The sequence below is a fragment of the Carlito syrichta genome, unplaced genomic scaffold (genome assembly GCF_000164805.1).
Source record: "Carlito syrichta isolate Samal-C Ts95f unplaced genomic scaffold, Tarsius_syrichta-2.0.1 Scaffold316264, whole genome shotgun sequence".
NCBI classification, from domain to species: Eukaryota; Metazoa; Chordata; class Mammalia; order Primates; family Tarsiidae; genus Carlito; species Carlito syrichta.
Window position 1 is genome coordinate 219,622 of NW_007260360.1, and position 20,456 is coordinate 240,077.

Below are 20,456 nucleotides of genomic sequence, written 5' to 3' on the forward strand. Positions count from 1 at the left end.
GTCTAAGGACTGGGCCATTCTGCCGATCTGGGCTGCAGTCAGTTGTACTTGCTCAAGAGTCTGAGGTCAGCTGGCCATCAGTTAAGTGCTAGCTGGTCTCTTACGGCCTCAGCTCTTCACGGGTCTCTCACCCTCTTCTGTACGTCTAGCCTGGCATGTTCCTGTGATGGGAGCAGGAGTCCAAGAGAAGAAGCAGGAAACAAGTGAGTTTTCAAGCCTCCACTCACATCAAATGTACTACACTCCCACCATTAGCCAGAGCAAATCACCTGGGCAGGCCCAGACTCTGCATCACAGGGAACAAAGGATGTGGATATCGAGTCAAAGCAATGTGGAGCCCTCAGTCCAGTCTTCCACAGCACATGTCATTTTAATGAAATGTCACTACATGGCACATAGACCTTAAAAGTTATGAGGACAAACGAGTATATAAGTATAAATATTTCTGTTGAAAAAGAGCTAAATTGTAGTCATGAAACCTGGGTTTTAATTTTGTTTTTTTCCATCAATTATCTTTATGACCTTGAATAAATTGGATAACTAATAGGGAGGAGGGAGGAAGGAAGGAAACAAGCAAAACAGAGCAGGCGTTAAAAGCATGTGCTATATAAGTTCTTGTTGGAAAATGTTCTATTGTGTATGCAAGCTTTCAAAAGATCTGTAAATTACAAGTATATATTTATACCATTCTTGATTTATGAAAAATTCTAATTCATGCCTGATAGCTTCCTACAGCAGATATTCAATAAATAGAAATGGTGCTTGATATTAATTCTATTTTCCTACACTTCCTTTGAATGATTTTGCTAAGCTAGAAAATTATTAAAGTCAAAGAACCAATTTCATTTCTTATGATAATAAATGATAATAATTAGATGATTTAAATACATGTGACTTTGAGATTCAGTAAGAATTGCTGTTATTAACATATACTTTTATGTTAGTCTAACCTTAAAATTAAAAGAGAATAATGTTCATATATAATTTCTTCATATGGTGTTTACATTTGGAATAATTTTCACTGTGACATTATACCCATAAAGACCCTAGGACAGTTCTGGAACACAGAAGGTAATAAATGAATGTCAGCATTAATTATTATATGAAATTAACATGCATCATTCATTCATTAGATTTACACCATACAAGGATAAACAAATACGTTAAAGCAGTATTGATGTATAAGTTCCATGTTGCTAAAAGTAAGCGTTTTATTAATTCTTAAACAAGATTTATGGTGACTGCCAGAATTTGGTTTTCCTTTGAGAAGTAGTGCTTTTTATTGATTACAAGTATCATGACAATCTCTGACAGAAATAAGAATCATAACTTAATGATTATTTCACTGAATATATATCTTTTCTCCTTTTATTTTTTAGGATGAACGCTTTCCCAGAGGTACTGGGCTGGAATCAGGGACTCGTATCCAGTCTGTTCTTTGCTTACCCATTGTCACTGCCATTGGTGATTTGATTGGCATTCTTGAGCTGTATCGGCACTGGGGCAAAGAAGCCTTCTGTCTCAGTCATCAGGAGGTGAGATCTAAAACATGGCCTGTTAGACTTTTTAGTTGGACCTAGCTCAGTGAAGGTGCTCATTAATATTGCTAAGTGAATACATGGATGAATATTTAAAACCACAGTTTTCTTAGCAGTGTTTTGCTAACAGTACTAATGATTTCAAAGTGTGGTTTTGTTTTTGTTTAGATTGCAAACATTAGAAATATAGTTTTTTAAAAAAATAAGAATCCAAAACAGCAATGAAATGTATGTCATTCTCTCTGACTTTGGAGAGTTTTCACATTCTGGCTGTCTTTATGTCTTCTTAAAAAATGTCTTCTTCCTAGATTGTGTCCTGAAAAAAGGTTCTAGTGTCAAATATATTTGGAAAACAATGAGTTCCAGTCTCTATTTGCTGAACTGGAGTTGCCTTATTGATACTAAAATCACATGTTAAAATGCTGTATGTATCACACTCAGTGTGAACCCAGTCCCTGCAGTGGCCTAAGCTCTGTCCACTTGTCTGAGTGGACTTGTGTCTTCCTACTCCTGCGTCCCTCCCTCCCTCCAGCCACACTGGACCCTTGGGCAGACTGGTAGGCTATGGCTTGGACCTTTCTGTGTGTTCTTTCCTCTGCTTGGGGTGCCCTTGCCTTGCCCCCTCACAGCTACCTCCTTCAGGACTTTCCTCAAGAGCTGCCTCTCTAGGAGGCCTTCCTGAGCAGTTGCATACATCTGCCTGTCTTCTGGCCAGTCTTCCTTGCCCTTACTGCCTCTTCCTCTCTGTAGTGTCGGTCACCATCTAAAGTCTACACACTGCACTTACTGTCTTTCTTGTCTTTCTCTCCTAGCAGTACACTGAAGCTGTTCCATTTTTCTTGTTGTTCGCTGTGATGTATCCTGCACCTAGAATAGTGCCTGGTACTTAACAGGCACCCAGTAAATACTTGTTCAATGAGTAAATTAAAGGAGTAGAATGGATAGTAATTTGAGATATTCACCGGCTAGTAGATAGACAAGATTTTCACTTTTTAGAAAGTTCATTATTGTAAAGTGGTCACTAGAGGTCTTTTTAATAGTATTGTTAAACTGAAAAATAATGATTTTAAGTTGAAATAATAGTTGCAGCTCTCTTAGCAAGCAGTTTATCTTTCTTTTTATACAAAATTAAGATGAACAAGAGAGCATTAAACTCAACTAAATGTAATGTAGAAGAGAAACCTTGTAAATACTTGGAGCTGTATGTTTCTCAAAATAGTAAAAAAAAAACTCAGAAAATTCTTCATATACATTTATGCTAGAGTTCTTTGTTAGAATGCCTACGTATGACTAATAGAAACTTGTTTCATATGTATGCATTTGTATTTTTTATCTGTTTATTTATTTTTTTGCTTTAGGTTGCAACAGCAAACCTTGCCTGGGCTTCAGTAGCAATACATCAGGTGCAGGTGAGTCTTTGGGATGCTTTTACAGGAGAAGAGTCACATGGAATGCTGCATTGGGGACTAGAGCAGAAGTTAATAAGTCACCTAATGCTTTACTTGTGGATACTAGAATATTTTGTTATTTCTAAACATTTTCATTTATTTAATCACTTATGTGTATTTACTTACTCCCTGTCTTAAGTATCTTGTGATATGGGGTGTGTGTGTGTGTGTGTGTGTGTGTATGTGTGTATGTGTGTGTGTGTGTGTGTGTTTATGCACACATATATAATCTATGCAATAAATATATGTCCTGGTATGTGTTTTTCACTGAAAACCTAGGAACAATCTCCTAATGTGAGTTGCATTGATATTTTTATTTTTCCATTATCTAGATTAAATTTACCTCTAAACTTTACTGCTATCTTTAGGATTCTGGTTATCTTGAAGATATGAGCTAATTTAAAAATCAAAAACTACTTGGAGTATTCTTAGTAATTAGACTTTAAGCAGGAACATGGTAGTAATATAGTACTGCTTTGTATCTTCTCATTTTTTGGTGATGGTTTTATTTTTCTAATTCCATTTCAGCAAACTGGTTGAAGGGGAGCTGCATGTTAACAAGAAAAACAGAGTTGTGGGATAATAGTATGAGTAGCAAGAACTTCTTGAATCATCAAGTGTAGGCGAAATATGTGCCCAACTATAATTTTTTAATGTATATTGTAAAGAAGTTCTAAAGAGAAACTGGGGTGGATGGCATAGACCTGAATGCTGGCTCTATCACTTGTCATGTTTGGAACCTGAGTAAGGTTCTTAGCCTCACTATACCTCAGTTATAAAATGTGACTTTCAAACTTACAATGTTTTGGTATGGTTCAATGAGATAGTAAGTATAAAGTGCTTACAGCAATATTTAGTGCATTAAATACCATGCCAAAAATGTGTATACATTTTAAGGGATGTTATCTGTGTGTTACTTTTAGTACGTTGTAATCAGAAGTGTCTGGATGCTGATGGTAACCACTGTGAGCATCTCTTGTAACTGCAGAAGCCAAATGTGACATGTATTCATCTTTTGTTATTGGTATATAGAGGATTACAATTTCAATACATGTTTTTCTTTCTTAAAATGTGTATATATCTTTTTGGCACCCTCTGTATTTAATGTGTCACTGTTATTGATATTATTACATTATAAACCAAGTGATTTTGTTAGATCTTTATCAATAAATAGCATAAGAAGTATACTGGAAGTTTTATTCTTAAATTATCAGACATCTCTTATAAATATAGCCATTATTTTATATGGCAGGTATGCAGAGGTCTTGCCAAACAGACAGAATTGAATGACTTTCTACTCGACGTGTCAAAGTAAGTGTTCATTTCTAGGGGTGTTGTATCTCTTATGGACTAATGGTTTAGGGTAAGTGTAGGCCCAGACAGTGATAGCCTACTGTCTATTACAGTTGATAGCTAAGCATTGATCTTAACTAGCAATTCAAGTAGACTGGGAGGAATTGTTAATCATATTTTGGACTATAGAGTTGAACCCTCATTTGCGCTCACTCTGTAATTGAAGGATTGCATTTATGTATGTGATTATCTTAAATTTCAATTTGATGTATATTTTTGAAGTAAACTCTCTTAGCACATGTTAAAGATACTAAGGATCTCTAGCTTTGCAGGAGAATACTGGCAGCAGTAGAAAATAAAATATTCTAGTTTATTTTTTTCCAAATAGTCCTCTTTGGTATTTTCTAACAATGTCAGTACATTAAATGGTATTATAAATATTATTATTTTACATTTCCCAAGCATAGTATCTCAATTATCATTATTTAGAAAATGTTCCATTTCACTGAAGCCTGACCTAGAAAAACTCCCTTGGGATGGCAGTGGAAGAATTACAGATTTTTATTAAATTCCAAATTTATATTGATTTTACTTGCTACAAGGGAGATGGTCTATATATCTGATCCATCAGATTACTCATTGAAATCTAAAATTGCCCCAGGATGTGGTAACTTTAGGGTCATGTCTTCTTACAGGTTTACTAAAGAGATAATCTAACTGTACTCCGGCAATAGCTGTGATGTGCATTATCTTTCTAGTGGCATTGTGGCAGCACTTAATAATTTACCCATCGAGTATTGTAATCCTCATTAATAATTCATTTTCAGTTTCTAGGCCATGTTATGTTTATTTTTCACAATATTAAATTAGAGAAGTATGGGCCTGAAAAAGCCCTTTAGTTACCTGAGCCCACTATATAAAGCATTACCTAGCCAGTAGAGTCTACATTAAGAGTATTTCTTCATCTTTTCTCTATATTACATGTATGTATCATGTACCTCTAAAACATTTATTTACCATTTATAATAATGAATATATATTTTAATTATATAAAGTCGCTAGATTCTTATCATTACTTGTTTTCTGATACTTCTCAAATGAGTTGCATTACTTTCTCAATATAGTTTAATGAAATATTAACTTTCTTCAATTTTTCAATAATTTACACTTTAACCCATATTGATGAAATTTAGCAAATTTAAATATTTTAATTCCAGATCAAAGTTATTAATGCATGTTAAATGTGGCAGATCCACTTTCATTTCTGCATTCTTTAGTCAAATATAACAAACCAGTGAGATAATTTACTGAATGCATCCATTGGAATTAGAATCCTTTAGTAATATCAATGATACATTTTATTTTTCTCTCTAAAATAATATTGCATTATTGATAGCTTTTACCAAAGGACAAAGATCAAACAATATAGACTTTATGTTTTTTACTTAAGTGTACATAAAACTAGTAATTGTATTCAAAGTTTATTTTTTATTTTTTTGTATTCAAAGTTTAATATCTACTGTGACCTAAATAAGACTACTTACAGGATTTATGTTTCTTTTTTGCAGAACATATTTTGATAACATAGTCGCAATAGATTCTCTACTTGAACACATAATGGTACGTTGCTTTTTGTTCTGAAAATGATTTTATTGAACCCTTAGGCTCATGGTCCTAATATATGGTGTAACATTTAAATTTATTAGTCACACAAACTTTTTTGAATATTATGAAAAAGTGATGCTTAGGAATTCATCGTGGTCTGTTTATCATGTTTGTTAACTTTGGGGGAGGAGGTTTGAATTTATTTCAAAGATTTTCTCAGAGTTTTTATTTAATAGAAAGCTGTACTTTGAAATGACATTTACAGTAGTTTCTTTTTTATATCCTTCAAAACACCATTTACATATAGGCTATATTACTAGCTCTTCCTGATCTTAAAGCTCATTCTGCATAGTTTTAGTTTTAATTATTCCTCCTTCTGGAGGTCTAATAGGCATTTTGACCTGAAGACCATATAAAGTAGAGTTATAGTTGTATTTCCCTTATGCCTTGGGTCTCTAGTGAGATGCCACTAAAGATGTGACTTCTGGTACTTACAGTGCTATATGTATATGCATACCCCATGACTTTCTTGGAACCATTTGGGCCCCATTGTGTGCTTTGCAGATGTTCTTTCTTCTTATTTTTCTGGTCTGCATCAAAATATAAGGTATTTGCTATATTAAGGGGTTCGTTCATCTACAGGTTTTATGGTGGACACTGATAGATATTTTCTCTAACATAACAGACAAGTGTAGAGTGTGGTATGTACATCGACTGGTAGAGACAAAGTTCACTGGGGTAATTAGAGAGTAATATTAGGAGTTATTAACTTCAGCAACTTCAGATTAGTTATTTTGATGGTTTTATCTAGACAAAAATAGAATACTTGATTGTGTATTAAATAACTTTTCTCTGGTTATGACAACATTTAAGGAATTTGAAAAACAATGACTTTCTTGGGGGGGAGATTGGAGTCTCAGGCTGGAGTGCAGTGGCACACTCATGGTCACCCCAGCATCGACCTACTGGGCTCAGGCGATCATTCCGCCTCAGCCTTCCAAGAAGCCGGAACTATAGGCATGTGCTACCGCACCCAGCTAATTTTTTTTATTTTTTGTAGAAACGAGGTCTCACCAAGTTGTCCGGGCTGATCTTGAACCTGCAGGCTTGGGCTATTCATTCGCCTTGGCCTTCCAAAGTGCTGGGATTATAGGCTGAGCCACCGAGCCTGGCCTTTACCATGACTAGTTTTAAGAATATAAAAATATAAAGATATAATGTGGACTGACATTGAACTTTTATTAGGGGTACAAGAAGCACTTACTGATTAGTCCTTTTATTTTTTATCTTTTTTCAGATAGTTTTATTGAGATGTAATTATATATTGTACATCCATTTAAATTGTTCAATTCCGTGTTTTTAGTATATTCATAGATATGTACAACTATCACCAGTCAATGTTAGAACATTTCTATTACCTTATAAAGAAGTTCCATACCTTTTTAGCTATTGTCTCCTCAGTTTCTCACCTCCTTCTATCCTCATTCCCCTATGACCTCCCAGTCTAAAGCAACCATTAATTTACTTTCTTTCCTATGAGTTTACCAGTTCTAGACACTTCATATAAAAAGAATCAAGGAATATGTGACCTTTTGTGTCTGACTTCTTTTACCTATCATAATGTTTTAGAAATTTATTTATATTTTCGCATTTTTCAGTACTTTATTCCATTTTATGACCAAATAATATTTCATTTTATGAATATACATACCACATTTTTAAAAAATGCATTCACCAGTTGATAGACCTCTGTGTTGTTTTTTTTGTTTTGGTTATTGTGAATGGTGCTGCTGTGAACATTCCTATACAGTTTTTTTGTTTGAATGTCTGTTTCTCATTGTTTTGAGTATCTACTTGGGAGTGGGACTGCTGAGCCATCTAGTAATTCTGTGTTTCACTTTGAGGAACTGCCAAACTGTCTCCATGGCACTCGTGCCATGTGTCATCCTCAACAACTGTGCACAAAGGCTCTGATTCCTCCACATTGTCCCTAACACTTCTTATTATCTGACTTTTTAAATTATCACCATGGCAGCAGGTATAAACTGCTATCTCAGTGTGATTTTGATTCACACTTCTTAGTGCTAATGATGTTGATCATCCTTTTCATCTGCTTATTGGCCATTTGTGTGTTTTCTTAGGAGAGATGTCTATGCAGATCCATTGACTGCTTTTTAACTGAAATTCTTTGTCTTTTTATTATTGAGTTGTTAATCAATATAATTATATATCCTAGATTTAATTCTTATATTACAAGTGATTTGCAAAAATAAAAAGTGATTTGCCAATATTTTCTCTCATTTTTTTCAATTTCTTGATAGTATCTTTGGAAGTTCAAAAAGTTTTAATTGGGATGAAATCCAGTTTATATTTTCTTTTGCAACTAATGTTGTTGGTTTCATATCTAATAGTCCTTTACCAAATTAGAAATCATGACAAGTTACCCGAATATTTTCTTCTAAGAGTTGTGTGGTTTTAGCTTTTACATTTAGGTCTTTGATCTGTGCTGAGTTAATTTTTTTATGGAATATGAGATAAAGGTCCAACTTCATTCTTTTCAATGTAGCTATCACATTTTCTTAGCAAATCAGTTGAGCATAAACATGTGGTTTTATTTCTGGTCTTTCAATTCTGTTTCATTCATTTATATGCCCCTCATATGCCAGTGCTACACTTTCTTGATTGCTGTGGTCTTATAGTAAGTTTTGGAATTAGGAAGTGTGTGTCTTTCAACTTTGTTCTTCTTTTCCAAGATTGTTTTAGCTTTTTTGGGTCCCTTGCAATTCCATATACATTTTAGAATTATCTTGTTAATTTCAACTAAGAAGTGAGATGGGATTTTGATAGATATTTTGTTGAATTTATATGTCAATTTGGAGTATTGTCACCTTAACAATTGGAATGCAATTAAGTGTTTCACTACATGAACATGGAGTTTTTTCATTTACTTATGTCTTCTTAATTTTTTCAACAGTGTTTTGTGTTTTTACAAGAATAAATGTTGCTCTTATTTTGATCAATTTATTCCTAAGTATTTTATTTTGAATGTTATTATAAATGGAATTGTTTTTTAAATTTTATTTTCTGATTTTTCATTGAAAATGTATACAAACAACATTGGTTTTGTACATTGATCATGTATTCTGCAATGTTGATGAGCTCATTTATTAGTTCCAATAGTTTCTTAGTGGATCACTTGAGGTTTTTTTGTATACAGGACCATGTCATCTACACTTACAGATAGTTGTACTTCCTCCTTTCTAATCTGGATATGTTTTAGTTCTTTACTTGCACAATTTTCCTTTCTAGAACCTACAGAACAATACTGAAAAGTGGCGGCAAGTGTGGATATTCTTGTCTTGTTCCTGATCTTAGGGAGAAACATTCAGTCTTACATTATTAAGTATGCTGTTATCTGTGGGTTTTTCATAGATGTCCTTTATCAGGTTGAGGAAAATCTTTTCTGTTTCCAGACTTTTGAGTGTTTTATCATGAAAGGGTGTTGGATTTTGTCAAACTTTTTATGCATCAATTGAGATGATCATATGGTTTTTACTTTTAATTTTGTTTATGTTGTGTATCAATTAGTTGCTGGATGTTAAACCAATCTTGCATTCTTGTGATGAATTTCACTTCATCATAGTGTATAATTTATATTAAAATTGCCTTACATTTATAGAAAACTTAAATCAATATCTTCAGCATATGGAGCCTTTCCATCTAAAACATTCTCTTATTTTCAATTTTTAAAAATCTCTCTTGACTGAATATACTGATTATGATTCCCCATATTTGTTAACTTATTTTTCTTGTTTATAATCTTGTATTTTCAAGTTAGAGAATGATCTATGATACATATAATAATGGTAGTGGTTCTAGTGTTCTACTTTTTCATTTTTTACTGTACTTATATCTTTTCTTACTGTATTGACTAGGACCTATTGAACACTGTTGATAGAAGAAACATATGTCAAAAAATGGATATATTTTCCTTAATGGGCATACTTTTGTTGTAGGTCTCTAGCAGGTATACTTTATCAACTTAACACTTTTCCTTCTATTTCTAATTTTCTATAAGTTAGCATCTAATTGTTGAATATTATCAAATTATCATCATAATTATTATTAATTTTAATGATGTGGGATACAATTCAGGGTTAGGTATACAACTGTTCATTATCCAGGTACCTTTGTTGATGAGGTGCAATCGCTTCTCCCCTGGCAGTTTCCTGCTACTGCCAATCCCACCACTTCACCGCTTCCTCACCCCCAGCAGATTCCCACTACTGCCAATCCTTTTTCTTATAGAATTATGGTAATTGTCCAAGGTCTGCTTATAAGTGAGAACATGTAATACTCAGTTCTTTGTTTCTGTGATAGGTCACTCAGTATTATAAATTCTGAGTCCATCCAGGTTGCTGTGAAGTTCATAATTTTGTCCTCCTTTAAGGCTGTGTAATATTCTATCGTGTATATATACCACTTTTTAAAAAATCTAGTACTCTTTCGATGAGCAGCACAGTTGGCTCCATGTTTTTGCTTTTGTGAACAATGCTGCAATAAACATATATGTGCAGGTAGCTTTTCCATAGAGTGATTTGAGTTCCTCCAGGTATATTCCCAGTAGGGGGATAGCAGAATCATATGAAAAGTTAATTTTTCGATCTTTTAGGAATCACCAAACTTTTTTCCACAGAAGTTGCATTAGTTTACACTCCCACCAACTGCGTAAAAGTGTTCCCTTTTCACTGCATCCTCCCAGCATCTGTTGTTTTTTAAGTTGACCATCCTGACTGGAGTTAGGTGGTATCTCAGTGTCGTATCTCAGCATTTCTTTGATGACTAGTGAGGCTGAGCATTTTTTTTCACGTATCTGTTGACTGCTCATATGTCTTCTTTTGAGAAGTATCTATTCATATCTTTTGCCCACTTTGCAATGGGGTTGTTTCTTTCTTTTCTTTTCAGCGTGTTTGAGTTCCTTGTAGATCCTAAATGTTAGGCCTTTGTCAGACCTACAGTTGGCAAATATTTTTCCCCAGTCTGTAGGCTGTCTTCCTGCTCTCTTGATGGCTTCTTTGGCTTTACAGATGCTTGCCAGTTTGTTGAGGTCCCACTTGTCTATCTTATCTCTTATGGGATGGGCACTTGGGGTTTTGATCAGAAACTGGTTGCCAAGTTCCAATTTCCATAAGGGTGTCTCCTGCATTTTCTAAGAATCTAATAGTTTGAGGTTTTACATTTAGGTCTTTGATCTATTTAGAGTTGATTTTTGTGTATGGTGATAGGTAGGGGTCTTGTTTTAATCTTTTGCATGTGGCCAGTCAGTTTTCCCAGGAGCACTTACTGAATAGGTTCTCCTTTCCCCAGTGGTTTGTGGTGGAGACTTTGCCAAAGATGAGTTGGTTGAGAAATTCAGGATTTGCTTCTGGAATCTGTATCCTATTCTATTGATCTGTATGCCTGTTCTTGTACCAATACCAGGCTGTTTTGATTATTATAGCTTTATAATAAAGTTTAAAGTCTGGGAGTGTGATACCTCCTGCTTTGTTTTTTTCAAAGGATTGTTTTGGCTGTTCGTGATCGTTTGTGTTTCCATGTGAATTCCTGTTGTCGATTCCAGGTCTGAGAAGAATGCTGCTGGCAATTTAATGGGTATTGTGTTAAATCTGTAGATTGCCTTGGGTAGGATGGACATCTTAACAATGTTGATTCTTCCAGTCCATGAGCATGGAATATTTTCCATTTGTTTTGTAGTTTTTGTTGTAAAGGTCTTTCGCGTCTCAGGTTAGGACAATGCCAAGTTATTTCTTTTCTTTTTTTGTGTGTGTGGCTATTGTGAATGGGATTGTGCTTTTTGGGGGGATTTGTTTGTTTATTGTTGGTATATAGAAATATGACTGTCTTTTGCACATTTATTTTATTCCCCGAGACGTTGCCAAAGTCCTTTATCAGTGCAAGGAGGTTTTTAACAAATTATCTTGGGTTTTCAAGGTATAGGATCATGTCATCTGTAAAGAGGGAGACCTTGACTTCCTCTTTTCCTATTTGGATACCACTCATCTCCTTCTCTTGTCTGATTCCTCTAGCTAGGACTTCCAAAACTATTTGGAAAAGGAGGGGTGAGAGTGGGCATCCTTGTCTTTTTTCCAGTTTTCAGGGGAAATAGTTCCAATTTCTGTTTGTTTAGCAGTAATGGGGCTGTGGGTTTCTCATAGATGGTTCTTACTATTTTGAGGTATGTTCCATCTATGCCTAGATGTTTGAGGGTTTTTATCAAGAAGGGGTGCTGGATTTTATCAAAAACTTTTTCCACACCTAATGATATAATCATGTGGTTTTTGTTTTTACATCTGTTGATGTATTTAATTGCGTTTATGGTCTTGTGAGTTCTGGAATGAAGCCTACTTGATCATGGTGGATGATTTTTGAGAAGTATTGTTAGATCTGGTTTGCTAGGATCTTGTTGAGAATTTTATCATCTATGTTCATCAAGGATATTGACCTGTAGTTCTCTTTGTTGGATGTTTGCCTGGTTTGGGTATCAGTGTGATGTGAGCTTCATAATCTTTCTCAATTGTCTGAATACTTTCAATAGGATTAGTGTCAGGTTCTTCTTTTATGTTTTGTAGAATTCTGTTGGAAAGCCATCTGGTCCAGGGTTTTTTAAAATTTTTTTTTTTGTAGGTAGTTTTCTTATGACATAGTCAATTTCCTGGATTGTTATTGGACTATTTAGGGTCTTGATTTCTTCTTGTTTAAACCTTGGGAAGTTGTGTGATGTCAGGAATTCCACTATTTCCTTTAGGTTTTCAAGTTTGTTTCCATACAAGTGAACATAGTAGCCTCTGATAATCTTTTGAATTTCTCAGGGATCAGTTGTGACTTGATCTTTTGCATTTCTGATTGTGTTTATTTGTTTGTTTTTTTTTCTCTTTTTCTTGGCCAGTCTAGCTAGGGGTCCATCAATTGTTTATCCTTTCAAAGAACCAGGTTTTTGTTTCATTATTATCAAATTTTTGTAAGCCATTATAAAATGATTGGAATAAGAAATTATATTAATTTATTATTCAACATTGAACCATACTTACATTCGTGGTATAAAGGTCTTTTAATGGTAGTTTTTTTTTTTTTTTTTTTTTACTCTTGGATTTGTTGTTAATATTTATTTTCAATTTTATTATACATATTCCCAAGTAAGATTGCTTATTATTTTTCTTTTTTTTCTGTCCTTGGTGAATTGGGTTATTCTACACATATAAAATGAATTGAGAAATGTTCCATTATTTTCTATGTACAAAAGTGGTTTAAATAATATATGAGTTATTTGTTTATTAAATATTAGATATAAATCAGCTGTAAAACCATTAGGTCTTATTAGGGGATTGGTCTCTGATTCCCTTTTCAATTTCTTCTGTTGTTTTGATCCCATCAGGTTTTCATTCATCTCTTTCTGCTATACTATTTCTTGGGAATCTGTTATGTTTCTGTAGGCTCAGCCTGTAATCCCACACCTTTGGGAGGCTGAGGTGAGTGGATTGCCTGAGCCCGCGGGTTCGAGACCCGCCTGGGCAACTTGGTGAGACCTCATCTCTACAATAAATCAAAAATTAGCTGGGCGTGGTAGCCTGCGCCTGTAGTTCCAGCTACTTGGAAGGCTGAGGTGGAAGGATCGCTGGAGCCCAGTAGGTGAGGCTGCGGTGGCCGGGAGCGGCCACTGCACTCCAGTCTGGGCGACAGAGTGAGACTCCAACTCAAAAAAAAAAAAAAAAAAAATAGATAGTTGCTGGAGTTATACAATCTTGAGCAAAAACCTTCACAGTCTTTGTTGTCATTGAGTTTGCAGTCTAGTGGAGATACAGTCATAAATCAGTTATCAACATAAGTGCAAAGTTGTCATACTCAGGGCTATGAAGGAGCAGAACACAGTGCTCTGGAAACGTCATGAAAAGGAGATTTGACCTAGTTGGGGAGGCTGTGGCAGCCTTTCCTGATGCTGTGACCTAGGTCTGAGGGGTGTGTGGAAGTTACACAGGGCAAGAGCAAAGAAGGATGTACTTTAGAGAAGGGAGGAACAGTATGTGCCTGTGTGGAAAGGCCTCTGGTAGGGCTGAGTCATCCAGGCCTTTGAGGGAGTTTTCACTTTAAGTCTTTTAAACTAGAGGTGCAAAATCAGATTTGTGTTCTGAAAAGAAAACCCTGGGCTAGAGAAAACAAGAGGGGAAAGAAGGAAGTTAGTTCCTTTTTCTTTAAAAAGGCTTTTTTGGTAATATAAAAAAGAGTTCTTATTTTGAGATGAACAAATTTGGGTAATATTTAAATTCCTAGGTGATCCGTTCATCTAGTTCAGTGTTTCTCAAAAGGGTAGCTATTGACATTTCAGGCAGAACAGTTCATCCTTCCACAGGATTGTCCTGAGCTTTGCAGATGTTCAGCTTCTTTAGCCTAAGTGCCAAGAGCAACCCATCTCCAACTGCTCACTGAAACAAAGGTGCCTGCACTTGTTTTCAGCTGCTCTGTGGTAAGGTGGTTCAGCTACCGGTTGAGAATGAATTAAATTTCAAATCAATTTTTATAAATTTGTAAGTACTTTATATTCTGTTTCTTACCTGAAAACATCAGCTACTTAGCTCAAATTTGTTTGAGAAAATAAAAGGGGGTTTGCTAGCTCTGGTTTCTGAAAAACCAGACATGGAGGCTCAAATTGTATTTTTAGACATCTGGCTTTCTCTGTTTCTCTGTTCAGCTTACTTCTTTGTAGTTCTTATTCTCAGTCTTTCCCACGTGATGATGACAGCAACATTGGCCCTTCCAGCGCTAATCTTATGTTTAAAATAGTTTTATATCAAGATCAATAAATTATCAGTGCTTATATCACTTACTTCACCAACAAGATAAAAAAATAGCACATTTGCTTTCTTCTTATCTACTACCCTAGCATAATTTGGGGTACATATTTTAAAAATATTTTAGGTATGTTTTAAAAATTAACTTTTGTACATTATATCTATAATTTCTTAGATATTATTTACTAAGAAGTGTTATGGTTATCATAATTTTAGTAATTTATTTGCTTGTCACTTATCATAGACCCCAGATCTTCTTGTGCTTTTAAAATTTTATTTATTTATTTGTTTTTGTTTGATCACATTTCCTTTTCCAAACTAGTTTGAATACACAACATTTCTGAGTAGCAGTACACTTATGAAATATTTTTATTTTGTCTTTATGCTTGAATGCTAGTTTGACTTGGTAAGGAAATTTAGGTTTAAAGTAAGTTTTCCTCAAAAATTTGAAGACATAGGTTCACTGAATTTTAAACTTATTGTTGATATGAAGAATTGTCTTCCACTTATAAGTAAACCTCTGTGTGTGTGTGTGTGTGTGTGTGTGTGTGTGTAGTGGAGTAGGGGTTGCTTTTATTATGACCTTGTGATGCTTGGAGTTCATATATATGACCAAAATATGTCTTAGTATTTTTAACACCTTTTCAGCATTTAAGGGTCTTTTCAAAGTGAAAGCTTAATATTTGGGAAGAGTGAAAATGTAAACATATTTTTAGAGTCATTCATCTTAAAATAGAAGCTTTATTACTCCCTGTAATTGTTCTTCAGTTGATTTTCTTTATCTTTCAACAATGCAACAACACTATATTCAAACAATGAAAACTTTTATTCCTTTAAATATGTATATCACTAGCTTTTTTCTTGCCTAATTGCATGTTGATAATTATGATACCATATCTTATCTTGTTCTTAATTTTAATGTCTTAATGTTAATGAAATGATTCTGACGTTTTACCATTTGGTATGATATGAACTGTTGTTTTGAGGAAAATATTATTAGGTTTTATATAATTTAATTTTATCAAAGTTTTTATCATGAATGATTGCTGAATTGTGTCACATGCTTTTTGGCAACCGTGAGGATAATCATACAGATTTTTCTTATTTGTCTTATTGCTATTATGACTTACAGTAGTAGACCTGATTATACTGAGCAGTTCTGAATAAAGTATATTTTAATATTGTAATATCTGTTTACTTATTGCTAAATTTGATTTGGTAATATTTTTATTTGTATTTTTCTGTTTTTATTAAGGTAAATTGGTCTATGATTTTCTTTTCTTTTTTTTTGAGTTGGAGTCTCACTCTGTTGCCTAGACTGGAGTGCAGTGGCCACTCCTGGCCATCGCAGCCTCTACCTGCTGGGCTCCGGTGGTCCTTCCGCCTCAGCCTTACAAGTAACCGGAATTACGGGGGCGCGCTACCATGCCCAGCTAATTTTTTGATTTATTGTAGAGATGAGGTCTCACCCAGTTGCCCAGGCGGGTCTCAAACCCGCGGGCTCAGGCAATCCACTCACCTCATCTTCCCAAGGCGCGGGATTATAGGCTGAGCCACCGAGCCCGGCCTATGATTTTCTTTTTAAAGTTTGTCAATTTCACTATCAGTGACATAGCAGGAATTGTAAAAATAACTAGAAAGTTTTACTCTTTCTGAATTGAGAACAGTTTAAATTGAATGAGAATTTACTTGTTGAAATTTTTAAAATACTTCTTATTTAAAGTCATTCGGGCCTGCTGCCCTTTATGGGATACTTTTTGACAATTTTTGAATTGTCTTTGTGATTCTGGTTTGACTCATATTTTTCAACCCTTTCAGGCTCATTTCACTTTCTAGAAAGTTGTCATTTCATCCAGATTTTAACAATTTAACAATATACCAAGCAATTTAACAATATGCCAAAATAGTTATTAAGCAATTAACATTATCCTAGAACTACAGATACAAATTTCATTGACTATAATTTAACCTTGAGTAATGCAAGATCATCCTTATTACTTAATAATGCAAAAATCTCAGAGTTTGTGAAATCGATAGTGAGGCCTCTGCATTTTGTCACCAACCCCAGTCCTGTCGCTCTTTCTCTACCTTTGTGCCATTCATCCTTCCTCCAATATTTATTGAAAATTTGGGGTTATAGTGAAGTTTTATGCTTCGTGGGCCATAGTCTCTTGCAACTATTCAACTCTACTGTTGTAGTAGCCATAAATAATACAGAAATGAATGAACATGACTATGTTCCAATAAAATTTTATTTACAGAAACAGGCAATAGGCAGTGGGCTGGGTTTGGCCCATGGACTATATAGTTGGCTGACCCCTACCCTAAACCTTGTTCTAGGCATGTGGAATATTATAGGGAAAAAGAAACCGTTTCTGCCGTCATATAACTCACAGGCTGATGGAGGTGAGAAATAACCCAAAAGTTCTGATATTCGTAATACTCTGTATAGTTAGTTCCTGCCTAGTAGGCACAGCTGGTATTTGTTGAGTGAATGAACACAGTTCTGTAGTAGCAGTGAGCACAAACATGTGGTAGAAGGATAAAGATGGGTACCTGACTTACTCAGATTTATTTTTATTCAACCTGTTAGTTTTGCACAAGATTTTATATCTTCCTCTGGCCGCATGGTTCCTCTTGCATAGACTTCATGATGGCTGTTTTCTCTGAGAATTCTTTTTTTCTGAAGAGTAATTTTGTGGCTATGATCTTTGTAGTTGAAATCGCCAGAATTCTCAGTATAGGTCAATACAGTATTATGACATAACTATAGACCCAATCCACTAAGGACAGTGGGATGTGTTAGGCATTGAAGAAATATTTGTTGAAGTAAATGAATAAAACAAATTATGATTAAATGAATACTGAGCTTTCCATTTGGAAATGGAAAAGCATTTTTGTTATAAAAGCATGGGCCATGGAGACAATTAGTATGAGTTCCAATACTAGACCCACCGCTTACTAGGCACGTAATAGTGGGACAAATTGAGTCGCCTCTCAGGGTCTCTATTTCCTAATATGTAAATGGAGATAAAATTTTTCTCTGAATTAATATTTTCATTGTAAGGATTAAGTAAATCAATGTACATAAAGTACGTAAATATGTCTGGCACATAGTAAACAATAATTATTATGTTGTTAATAGTATATTGAATAAGATTCAGCTAATGCAAAATTTTTTTTTTTTTTTTTTTGAGTTGGAGTCTCACTCTGTCACCCACCTCGACCTGCTGGGCTCTGGCGATCCTTCCGCCTCAGCCTTCCAAGTAGCCGGAATTACAGGCATGCGCTACCACGCCCGGCTGATTTTTTGATTTATTGTAGAGATGAGGTCTCGCTGCCCAGGCGGGTCTTGAACCCGTGGGCTCAGGCAATCCACTCACCTCAGCCTCCCAAAGGCGCGGGATTACAGGCTGAGCCACCGAGCCCGGCTAGCTAATGCAAATATTAAAGCTGAATGTCCCTTTAGAGGTTACAATTCATATTTTTTACAACTGCTGTGTCATAGACACCAACCGGTCAGAATGAGTCCTAGCCTTAGTGTTGACAGAGGCTCAGACCACAGCACCTGGGGGAACCTGAGAGGTTTTGAAGAGTGGCTTGGGTAGCAGAAGGGCTCTTGGAAAGTTAGGCCAGTAGCTGCTTACCAACAGATATGGCAGTGTTTTAGTATTTCAACATCCAGCACAACAGTGTGGATGCATATCAGCTGTTCATTCTTGGTAGTATCTGCTAGTATTAGCATGTATCAGTGACTCTTATATATATGTTTTATACTTATATACTTACATAGTTACTCATAATGCTACTTCCCACCCAGTTAGAATATAGAACAGCTGAAATTAATATTTACTTCATGATAAAATTTACCTGTAAATTCTTCAAGTTTCTCATTGGCTTACCCTCGCTTTGTCATTTGTCTTTAGATATATGCAAAAAACCTGGTGAATGCCGACCGTTGTGCACTTTTCCAGGTAGACCATAAGAACAAGGAGTTATATTCAGACCTTTTTGATATTGGAGAGGAGAAAGAAGGAAAACCTGTCTTCAAGAAGACCAAAGAAATAAGGTACAGCTAGAAGTAGAATGTCCTATGGTCTGATTACAGATGTGCAGGCGTTCTGTTACCCATTTTTCTGTGCCTATTCACAGGTATGCTGACAATACTTGTCATACTGTGATATCATTCCCACCAGGACCCGCCTCCTGAAGGTAGTACTTCTGGGAATGACATTGCAGTGCCAGCGAAACCGCGCCTAGGAAGCTTTAGCGTCACTCCTGGAAATGCCGTCTTCCGGAGGCGGTCCTTCTGGAAATCATGCTGGAAAAGCTTACTAGTGCTCCCAGGTGGGTAAAGGGGCGCTCCACCTGGAGTCTGCAGGTCTTCCCATGTCCAGGAGCTATTTGGGCCTACCTCTTCCCAACCTGTGGGGCTGTCTCACAGACCAGACAAGAGTAAAAACTGATCTGGTATATCTGGTGACCTGAACACGTTCTGTAGCTGACCAGTTGGCTTAATGAATCATATAGCACACTTTTGTTGCCTCTCGAAACTAAAGCCTCCTCTGTTCTTTAAGTGGCAGCTGTTGTCACAAATGAACAGAAAGGAGCTGGTTTTGTTGATGGAGGCATGGGGGCTCATTCTTAACACCATCTGGAACTGGCAAGGAGCACTCATAAAACCTATAAGAATCAAACTTAACATTCTGAAGTTGAACTTTTTAATAGACATTTCTGTTCTTTTTCACTTTATGTGTCTTGTTGGACTACTTTTCTCCATGATACTATAAAGTTCTCTGATAATCACAGCATTCTAGTAAACACTGTGCTGTTAAATAAGGATTGCTACTTATTTGGGAAGTTTGTCATAAAAGGAAACTGATGTCAGGGAAACTCCAAGTGTGGTCCACCACGGGCCTTACCACTATCTGCCACTGGGCACTTCCAGTACATTCTATACTCCATGTAACTCTGACTTATAGGCACAGTATTGGTGTTTGGGTTTTCAAAAAATGTGTTTATTGTTTGCTTCTTGGCTTTGTATTATTTTAAATGTGTTTTTTATTTTGAATTCAGGGGGCACATCTCTATATTCCTTATAAGGGTATATCGTGTGATAGTGTGGTCTGGGCTTCTATTGAACCCATCACCTACATGATGAACACGGTACCCAATGAATGGTTCTTTAGCACTTGCCTCTCTCTTGTCTTCCCTTTTTAAGAGTCCCCAGTGTTGTTCTCACATTTATGCCTGTGTGTACCCAGTGTTTAGCTCTCCCTTAAAAGTGAGGATGGTCAGATTTGGTTGTCTGCTTTTGGGTTAATTTGTTTAGAATAATGGCATTCATGTCATACAAAAGACATAATTTTGTTCTTGTTTATGACTGTATAGTATTCTATAGTATATGTACCACATGTTCTTTACCTAATCCACTGTTGATGACCATCCAGGTTGGTTCCATGTATTTGCTATTATGAATAGTGCTGCAGTGAACATGAGTAGATCTCAGGATATCAGACTGAACATAGGCACTTAGATACATCATTTCTCTTGCTGAATATTTAAGTCTTCCCTAACAGTTCTAGTATTGATTTATTTTTGAAAATAATAACTTAAAGGTTGTATTTACAAGCCTAGGTAAAACAATGGAATGTGGTTTACTTCTGCTCTCAGATGACTGATTGATGCCAGTCATTTACATAAGGGCTGCTTCTTTAATTATGGACTTC

The 20,456-nt window shown here is 35.4% G+C and overlaps 1 protein-coding gene across 2 annotated transcripts in view; it reads left to right on the plus strand.

Moving 5' to 3' along the window:
• The window catches only part of PDE10A (phosphodiesterase 10A), a 261,276-nt gene that overhangs the window by 163,612 nt on the left and 77,208 nt on the right, over positions 1 to 20,456 (plus strand). For both annotated transcript variants that reach the window (XM_021706971.1, XM_008074000.2), the window contains exons 7-11: positions 1,380 to 1,535; positions 2,897 to 2,947; positions 4,239 to 4,297; positions 5,848 to 5,899; positions 18,654 to 18,796. In XM_021706971.1, coding sequence (XP_021562646.1) covers positions 1,380 to 1,535; positions 2,897 to 2,947; positions 4,239 to 4,297; positions 5,848 to 5,899; positions 18,654 to 18,796 — 461 coding nt within the window. The remainder of the gene's footprint in view (positions 1 to 1,379; positions 1,536 to 2,896; positions 2,948 to 4,238; positions 4,298 to 5,847; positions 5,900 to 18,653; positions 18,797 to 20,456) is intronic.